At 45.8% G+C, this 9,723-nt stretch overlaps 1 protein-coding gene across 1 annotated transcript; it reads right to left on the bottom strand.

The window, feature by feature from the left end:
- Positions 1-3,989: 3,989 nt before the first annotated feature.
- On the bottom strand, positions 3,990-9,713 carry EDN2 (endothelin 2). Its single transcript, XM_085302960.1, has 5 exons — positions 9,583-9,713; positions 9,035-9,179; positions 7,718-7,837; positions 6,781-6,885; positions 3,990-6,003 (listed from the first exon to the last, which is right to left on the bottom strand). Exons 1-5 carry the CDS (start codon positions 9,644-9,646, stop codon positions 5,892-5,894), a joined length of 546 nt encoding a protein of 181 aa, XP_085159086.1. The 5' UTR covers positions 9,647-9,713; the 3' UTR covers positions 3,990-5,891.
- Between the last annotated feature and the right edge of the window lie 10 nt (positions 9,714-9,723).

The raw sequence follows: 9,723 nt of genomic DNA, 5'->3' as shown, positions 1-9,723 counted from the left end.
GTGGTAAGGTCACCTCAAAGGTGTTGTGGATGTTAGGTGGGGGAGAGGCCCCCAGTTACTCATCAGTGAGTAGGTGTGAGGCTCAGGAAAGGATTTTAAAGAGGCTCAGAGGTAACATAATGTTCCTGCTGAGAGTGTTGGAGGAAGGTGTGACCGACGGGGGAATGTTTCACCCAAAAGTTTTACGCTAGCTCTACCTGCCTCAGTCTCTCTGCCTTGCACTTTCTTACCGATCCCTTCTTAGAGGAAGTGATTGAGGGTTAAACCTGAGGCCTAGTTCTCATGGGAGGGATTTCGGTGTTCTTTGCTTCACTGTCCACTGAATCAGACAAAACAGGCGGTTTCAGGACAATCAAAACTTCAGTCCTAGAGAGAGATAAAGGAGAAAGCTGTAAGTGTGGGGAAAAGACTTAAACTASGAAGCTCACATGACTGAAACTCCACCTGGGTAACCTTCTCAGCCTTAAGCCTGCATTGAAATTGAGCTGGGCCAAATSTGGGCTTGAGGAGCCCAAGAATTAACCCTCTTTACCTGCAACTTCACATAAACCAGGAAGCTGGATGGCCTGTGACTCTTCCTTCTTCTTCTCCTGTGGTGGGAAGCCCTTGTGTACAGGCACAGGGAGTGCTATTGTAAGGCCACAGACTGTGGTCAGGTACTGTGATATCTATATCTGGTCAGCGTATCAGAAAGAGCTCTCCTGTATGAGAACTGGTCAAATCGATAATCCTTTTASCCAGGAATGTTGGTTCCAGAGACAAGAGTTAGCAACTTTCAACACAGAAACTTAATCAAGCTCTGCATTTTCTTTGGCCAGAACTGCTCATCTACTTCCCCTCATTCTGAGGGTACAAGCCAGGCCAGTGGGCTATAGTGTGTCCATGGCTGAGCCGGTGGGAGCTCCTAAAGCCATTCTCAGTGATGAAGGAGGCTGAGGAGGTCCAGTCTCATTTAACAACATTCTTCTAAGTCAGACTTTACAGAATAAGAGTTTGCAGGAGGTATATAGGCCTCAGTGTCTCAGAGCTTTGCCTTTAGTCACACAGAGAAGGGAATATTTACTTTAACAGATGGAATACTATAAGGAAAGACCCAGCTACTGGACAGGCCAGCAGTAGTTTCTGGGAGGTACGTATTGCTGTTCCATATCACAGCCTCTACAGGGCCACTGGTCTCACAGCTCAGGCCAGAGGTGTTGAACCAAAGGTGTTGAGATTGGCTGCTGACCCATGGGAAAGCATCACCCTAAGCTCATTACTAAATCTCTTCCCCTCCTATTGCACCCAAGGTCATCTTATATAAGGCCTAGTTCTTCTGTGGGGTGATTCAAACAAAAACAGAGCAAAATAATAAAATGCTGGGCAGGAAAATAAATATTCTGGCAGAACAGATATCTGCTGTGGGCAGCTTCTGCTTTCCGTGGAAGTATCAAAGCCTGGCAGAGACCTTGAGCAGGCAACAGTACAAATACACCTCACTAAAGGGTCCCTTCTGTTTTTATATTAATATATCCACTCTCGATCAGCATCCATCAATGCAGCAAATCTGAGATGTGAATGAAGTTATATTGAAAAACGTGGTTTTTAGCCTGATGGTAACAGAACTGTCCCACAGTGAAGAACGAAAGTCACCTGCTTGCAGACTAAATAGACAGGTCTCTTCTTCAGGAATTCCTGCTGCAGAAAAAACGCCAGAGTCCTATTCAGGGTACAAGAGTTCTTGATTTATGGCAGTTGTCAATYGTATGAAGGATTGCTGAACCAAAAAGTCATAACTTAAAAATATACAGCATCACTTCCACTTAGAACTGTCTTAGGAAGTTACCTGCTTTCCTGAGTTTCCCTCCTTAATGAAGTTTTGTTGTCCTATAAAAGATGAAAACTTATAAAATATGCCTTCTTTGAACCACTTGACCTAATCTTTATCATAAAATTGAATAACCTCAAAATGAATACAGTCCYATCTTCTCCCTTTTCACTCTAATTAAGATGCTTTTAAGTATCTCCCTTCATTTTTGCCCTTGGGTAATACTTACTTAGCTCTTGTAATTAAATTTGCACCTGAAGGACCGGGCACTATACAGACATTGGCATTATTCCAGGCAAGGTCAGCAGTTACCACCAAGCTTGACCAGTCCCTCAGTATTTTATGGGACATTTTGAGAGGCCTTATATGAGAGCCTAATGCGGAGCTTTTCTGAGGTTTTATGGTCAGGGCCTAAGGGGACATTAATGGATGCCTGGTCTGAGATATTTTTATCCTGCTTTTCCAGAAATGTTGACTCTTGATATTTCCCTCCAGAGAACTCACCAGAGAGTCCAAGGCTTCCCCAGCTGAATGTGGAGAGCTAGCCCCGAAATATTTGCCATAGTTCAGCCTCACAAGGAAATTTTTCTCCGTTAACTGATCTTAGAGCCAGAAGAAACCAAATGGGTTAGTTCAAATCTTCCCTTGTCCAGTTAAGAAGTCTTGCTTCAATCACACACGCTGCAGCAGAGCTGGGGAGTGCTTCTCAGACACAATTCCAGCAAAGGCAAAATGCTCCTCATGTTATTACCCTTAGAGACAGTCTGGCCTTGGCCTGTCCAAATAGGGATAGTTTCATTCTCTACAAGGAGGAGAAAGCAAGCCTCCTTTCAGACTGACTAAGGTCATATTTCTTCTGTAATTTAAGAAAGACAAAAAAAGGCTGGGCCTGACTAACACTAGCTTAATAGACATTCTTGATGATGTGGAAATCTTTCACAGGAAATGAATGAAATGCTGCCAGCCCTCAGCTTCCTCATTCATACCACCTGACATCAGCTGAAGCAGGACACCTTGGAAATTACAGAAAACAGGAAAAAATTTCAGGCCTGTTCTGGGACAAAGCTGAGCAGGAGGAGGAAGAATAGGACCTTAGATTTCATATRTAGGAAATTTAAGCCTGTTGTGTGTTGCAAGGTATGTTTTTTGCCCTTCATTTTATCTGGCACTTTATCTGGCATTTTAAGACACTTTTTGCAATGGCATTTAAAATCATAGAAACCACGCATCTGAAGAAATCTGATTTTCACCTATCACTCTGCCACCAAGTCAAAGGGTAGAAGTCCTGGGTCACAAGAGATGCAGTTTAGTCAAGGATGTTGGGCAATAGGAAAGGACAAGGGCAATATTTCTCTAACTTCCCAGCAAGTATGCAAATCCTCAATGTGCAGTAGTGCAAGACATGCAAAAAGCATGTTAGTAACTATCAGTTTAATGTTTCTTTTTACTTCTCTCCTTRTAGATGCACCATAGAATTCACTGAATTAACTATGGTAGAAAAAAAAAATCTATGTGGTCTTCATGCACAGCTTTTAATTCATGATGAGCTTTTCTTTTAACTGTACTTTAAAGAAAAAAATACAACAATACACACAAATCTAAAAGACAGCAGAGACTAGAGAGGACATGTGGTGTGTTTCAGTCCCTATGAGCCTCATACATATGATCACATTGCTGCCAAGAAGATCTGTAGCACAAGACTTCACCACAGGAAACCACATATAGGATCACTTGGCACAGGGATTCAGACTTCTTTCAGCACTCATAGTCTTCAGTACCCCAGGCTGAGGATCATTTCATATCTATGTTCCCATAGATATCCCAAGAGGAACAAGGTATTTTGCTTTTCGCTTAAATCAGCTAGATGAATTCACTGTGAACTGAGAGTTGCTAAGGATGTTTCATAAAACTACATAGCATACATTTTCACCCAGCTCTGCTACACCACTCGCTTCCACAGCATTTTTGTCCTTCTGGGTTTCTTTTGCTCCAGCCACCACCATCCAGACATATAATAAGGAAGAAAAATAGTATTGTCTTTTGTCATTATTTATTACAAATTAAAGTTTAAAAATTATCATCTAAAAACCAATAGATTTAAATAAATATACAGATGTCAGGATGCTACATACGGAATGTGTGCAATAAGTTACCAAAAGAAGAGACATCATACACACTCAAGGAGATATACATAGTACTTTACAGCAGTAGTTTATTTTAAATTACTAGGCTCACATTAAACCATGTGCAAAATTTCCTTTGGAACAAACCCTTTCAGGATTTTTAGAATGACTGAAACCTTTAGAAGGTCAAATAGAAAAAGTTTCTCTGAAGCTTTGGGGACCAAATGATTTGTCTGTTGTTTCTCTTATGATACAATCAGTTGGTCTCATTTTCTCCCCATCTAGAGCTTACAATAAAATTAAAAAAAAATATTTTGCATGTCCAATGGGACTACACTTGCAACAGCCACAGATTTTGGTCCACCACCAACTTCAAGCAGCCTTTTGAAATCTCATGTGTAATACTGGACTGGGCAGCGAGGGGGACCAAACAGTGGTTCCAGGAGAGCAATTATTTATCTGCACTAACCAGATGACAGTTGCAGCCATGCTTTAGAATAGAAGTTAATCTGCCCAGATTAAAGTGCCTTTGTAATACAGCTCCAAAGCCTTAAGATTGTTTGTCTACAGGACAGGTTTCAAGGCTCTGGGCTTAGTGTTCTTCCAAAATATTCTTGCCCCTCCTCTGGCCAGCAGCACTGTGCTGCTCCAGGTCTGGCAAAGTGGCCGCAATTTTGGCTTTTGTTTAAATCCAACCCTTTCTAAGGATGTGCAGACAGTGCCATGCTCTCATCTTGGTGATCTTTTTCTCCACATTAATCCCACCCGGCTGCCCCTTGCCTAACGCATTCTCTAGCCAGGTTAGACTTCTCTCAGTGACAYGCTATTCATGCTCGTCATTTATTAGAGTCTGACCCAGAGACCTGATCTAAGCGAAGCAGCAAGCAAGCCTTTGCGTGCTATTTTCCCACCACCCATCTTCTCTGCCCCTAGCCTTTCCTTTCAGGCAGAGCTGAAAGMAAGCTGGAATGTTAGGTTAAGAGGTGGAAGTTCTCTGCTCCACAAGGGGTATGTCTAAGGAGATGAGAGATTCATACCACTGAACTTATCCAGACTAGCAGCTTGGCTCTGCACCTAACTTAGCAGGGCTCCTTCCCCAGGTTACAGGTGGCTCTATGCAYGGGGTTCCCACCCAGCTGTGGCAGGAGATGCTACAGGAATACAATGCCACTCARGCCTCCCCATCCCTGTTGCCTCTGTATCCAGTGGGCAGGGGTCATGCTTGGATTTGATGCAGGCTCAGATGTAAACAAGCTATCCTTCTTCTAAACAAGGACCAACTAAGGATGGTCCTTCAGTTAATTACTTAGCCACAGAATGCCACTGACTACTCAGCTGGCTTTCCAGCTTCTAGAAGATTCATTATTGTAAGACTGGGAGCTGTTTTATCATGGGAGTCTCATCCACATGCACATCGCACTGTCTGACAAATAAGAAAAAAGCGCCAAGATGGGCCCAGGCAGGCCCTACTGGAAACAGTTTATCCCAGTCTACAATGGCCAGCCAAACCATGTTTGAATGGAGTCAAGGTGGAACCATGTTCAAACACGGTTCAAAGGCAGAGTAGACCAGGCCTGTGACATGGGAGTTCAGTGCTGCCAGATCCAGAACTGTGCATAGTTGTTTGCTTTGTAAGTGATTCAACTGCCCAGGGTGGGCTGACCATCTCTTTAGGTACCCAGCGCAGAGTTTAGCTGATACTCTACCAGTGAGGCCCTTGCCTGATCCAAGAAGGCACAATTCAGCTCCACAACACATCTATGACTGTATAGAGATTGTGTTCCCTTTACAACAGTCTCTGGAGTGCATGCAGTACTGGTTCACACAACAGGAGCATGGAGACTTCCACTTCTTCCCCCTTCCGCTTACGGCCATCCCTTCAGCTCTAACTACCAATAGCGGAGTTAGTGGCATCCACAGGGCTCCAAATTCTTCTGGTGAACTTGGTTTGCACCTATTTCTTATCTCTTTTTCTTCCAGATGTTTTTCTTCCAAGGCAAAACTGCTGGCTGAACATTCCTCTGAGAACGGTGCTGCTGTTTGCCAAACTGCAAATTGGAGATTGCAAGATCCCTGTAAACAGAAGAGACAAGACACTCAGCTTCCCATCCGCTGTCTTAGCACTCAAGAATAGCCTGCATTATGCTATTTACCTACTGTTCACCAAGTTCTTCTGCAAAGCAGCAGATGGGAGAAGGAAGAGGAGGAAATTCTAGCTGTGGCTACATTAAGTCACAGCAGAAATCCAATTGTAACAAAATCCTGTTTCCACTAGTGCCAGTGATGAAGGCTTAAAGGAGGTTCATGCCCTGCTRCATCTCAAACAATATTCCAAGATCTGCCCTCCAGAGATTGTTCCCAAAGCATCTGGTTTWACCACAACCACTGGCCAGTCTTCCTTGAATTTACCAACTCCCTTTAACTTATTYACTCTTCTGAAATCCACAACACCTTCCAGCAACAACTTCCACAATTCAGTTCTACAGTGTGAGAAGAGATATTTCCTTTGGTCCAAAGCTGCTTCCCAATCTTTTCCTGTGTGCCTCTCCCCCTACCCACATCTTGTAGGTCACCTGTTTGCCTGTTTCATATTAGAGGAACTTCCTCCCTCCAGTGAAGAACCATATTTCATGTAATATTGTTCCAGTTTGAGGGGGTTCATGAYGCTTGTTCCCTTAGCCTTTAGCCTCCAATCCTTTATAAAGGAGCAGAGAGAGTCAAGTCCACTAACTTAAATGAAGACCATAGGGGGAAGCCAGGTCAAATCTGAGTAGAAACTACAGTCTAGGGATCAAACCCCCAGACTTTAAAGTGTTTGAGGGMAGGTTAGAGTTAAATTGGCATGCTCACCTGAGAGCTCTCAGCAGGCCATGCTGGAAAGGCCTCATGCCACTGCTCTGAGGAGTCTTCACTGACACTCCAGAACTCGCTGGGAGCTTCACACTCTGGAGGTACCTAATAAGCAAGAAAAGATATACATAAGGTACTTGCATCCAGCTATGATATGGCAGGTACTAGAGGGAGCGCTGCTCAAACATCCCTCATGACAGCTGAATGCATGTTTTTTGAAGGGTTAATTGCAGCTATTTATAGATTACATTTACTGCTATCCTTTTTCTGTCAGACCCCAGTCAATTCATAATCACATTTAATGGCTGGGGTTTTTAATTTCATATCAAGGGAATAACTGTAAAGACAGATCTCTACAGAAACTATTTCCCCCACCTCTCCATCATGTCAGTATGCCTGTACACTGCTGGCTGAAGGGAGACAACTTACTGAGAGCCTTCATGCACTACAGAGAGAGCAGGCTATGGAGAGCCACAGAAGATATTTGACCACTGAGCCCTGGCTCCCCGCAACACTGCTCTCCTGAAGCCTCTCTCCCACCTGAGCAATGCAGGAGATGCTAGTGTCTAAAGGCCAGCTTCATACCTTCTGCTCATCCCTCTCCCAACTTGTTGCTTGCATCTCTTTTCCCAGGAGCACACCCAGCACTTCCTCAGCCTCCTGGCACCAGGGGGGATGGAGGTAAACATATCAACCAGTAAAGAGACTATTGTACAGCAAAAACACCCTAGTGACACTTTGCCAGAGCTTCTTGGGAGGGGTATGAAAGCCACTAGACAAGTTCCAGCTGTTTGCAGAAAGCTGCACAGCCATCCCCAGGGAGTTTGTAGAGTTACTCATCCTCTTAAGCTTTGGTTCTCTGGTTGCGCCCTTGCCAACAGACCCCAATGGCAGTGAGATCAGAAGGCAGGACATCCCCCAGACCTGTTCAACTTACCCAGGCTTTGCCTGGCAGAAGGTGGCACAGATGCTGTCCTTTGAGTGTGAGCACTCGCACCTGTTCAGCGATCTCTTGCGACGCCTTGGCGGGCTTCCCAAGCCATAGGGAGCGGTATATCTGTTAAAAACAAAAGAAATGAGCTATGCAGCTAACTTTATTGGCCAATAGGTTTATAATACCGTCTTGGAAGGCAGCCAAACCAGTGCCATAATAACAAGAGACTCATCTTATAGGTGAAAAGGCCACTGATACTTCCAAGCCTTTAAAATTCAGCTCCTCTCCCACCAGCTGCTTTCCCCACCCTACCCCTCCCAGGAAGATTGTTGTGCCAGGGCTAGGACATGCTGGGTTGCAAGTGGAGTTTGTTTTCCTTGCTGCAGCTCAGGCACCCATGCRAGTGCTGCCACACAGGCCAAATTGCAAGAGCCAGTAGTTTACTGGTATGCTGAACTGCATGAGGAGTACCACTGCCTCAGTACACCAGCCTCCAGCAATGAGCAGACATGTCCTCAAGCACAGAGATGTCAGGGCTTCCTACTCCCTCTCATCTCCCGCAGTTCTTATGCTCAGGACATATTAAAAAAATAAAATAAAAAAACCAAGATATCTTGAGGCCATAACAGGCTCTTTTGATTACAGCATACTTTCAGAGCTGCTAAGTGTGTTCTATCCTTGATCACAATCTATTCTCCCAGTGTTTAGGATTGGCAGTGACTGCAACTATTCTCAGAGCAAGCAGTTAGTTGTAATTGCGCATTAGCAAGCATGATTACAACCACACCTGAGTACGCRTGTTTTGATACAAAGCAACAGCCATTGGTCTGAAACTGCCTGGAAATCTGCTTTAGCATTCTTGAGGGCAGGACTTGGCAGGCAAAATGCTTTAGTGTAAACCCACCGCTACCTAATTAACAATACTGGCAGGCAGCAATCAGGGTTGTAATTCGCAAKAAAGAGAAGTAACTTTCCAGACCTGCTGCAAGTTCTAACACCTTGGTGTTATGTTCACCTTGCTGAGGAACAAAATTCAATAAAAGATAATCCAGGAGGAGACAGCATCCTATGCTTTCTTCCCCCTCTCCATTCCCCCCCCCCCCCGGGGGATACAGGAACTCCTGAGTAGAAGCAATTAGTCCCTTTCTTGAAGTGGGAARACACTGAACTCTCAGCACTCCCCAGAGCAGGTGCTACAAGAATTTCACAGGACTGGGTCACTTTCTGACCTTCCTCTCACCTATCCCCATCCTTGATCAGAAAGGCCAGTCATTTACTCATCAATAGCCATCTCCCCCAGAAAGCCACGTTCATGCTCACCCAGGTGTGTTGACCCAGATAATATCCAGGTGACAGAAGTAAATGCATTCCTTATCCAGCCAGCTGTTGCAAGAACATCGCTTGGTCCTCAGATGTGTAGTACTGGCTGCAGCAAGGTGGGAATCCAGAGGAGGATGGCCCATACCTGCAGCAGAAGGAGGAAGGGATCAGTCACAGGCTCGGTGCAAAGCACTGGAATGCTCGTCGGTATGTCACCTCCGCAATCACACCTCCAGCACGCATTATGCCAAATTCAATAWGCAGTAGTTGCAGCCTTGCTGATGAGGCTGCAGGATCAGAAAGGACTTGCATAACCCCGGGAGCTGGGAAGGCTGCCCCGGATCAGGAGCGCGGCAGAGCTGCCGAGCTGCACCCCAGCCGTGCCCTCCACCCCCGGAGCAACAGCAGTAAACACCCCGAAGTCGGGCGCCTGCCGCGCAGCGCAGCGCAGCGCCGCGCCGCTTCCCCCGGCGGAGGAGCCGGGCGGCTCGCCCCGCCGGTGCGGGCAGCCCCCGGGGGCGCCGAGCCCCCTCCGGTCCGGGGCTCACCGTCTTCCAGGAGGGCGCAGAGGGCGAGCGCCAGCAGCACGGCGCCGGCGGGGTGGCAGACCATGGCGACGGCGAGCCTCGGGCAGGCGTGGAGCTGGGACGGCTTTGCAGGAGGCTTTGGGTTGTTTTTTTTTTTTCCCC

The sequence above is a fragment of the Rhea americana genome, unplaced genomic scaffold (assembly GCF_003343005.1).
Source record: "Rhea americana isolate MKP2758 unplaced genomic scaffold, rheAme1 scaffold_195, whole genome shotgun sequence".
Classification (NCBI taxonomy): domain Eukaryota; kingdom Metazoa; phylum Chordata; class Aves; order Rheiformes; family Rheidae; genus Rhea; species Rhea americana.
This window is presented reverse-complemented; position numbering and strand designations above follow the sequence as displayed.

Bases quoted from the DNA above. Each gene is read 5' to 3' on its own strand.
- EDN2 (XM_085302960.1), bottom strand. From the start codon at position 9,646: ATGGTCTGCCACCCCGCCGGCGCCGTGCTGCTGGCGCTCGCCCTCTGC. The intron at 6,886-7,717 runs GTAAGTTGAACA...CTTGCTTATTAG, and splicing joins TTCTGCCAGGCAAAGCCTGG to GTACCTCCAGAGTGTGAAGC. The intron at 6,004-6,780 runs GTGAGCATGCCA...TTCTGTTTACAG, and splicing joins GGCCTGCTGAGAGCTCTCAG to GGATCTTGCAATCTCCAATT.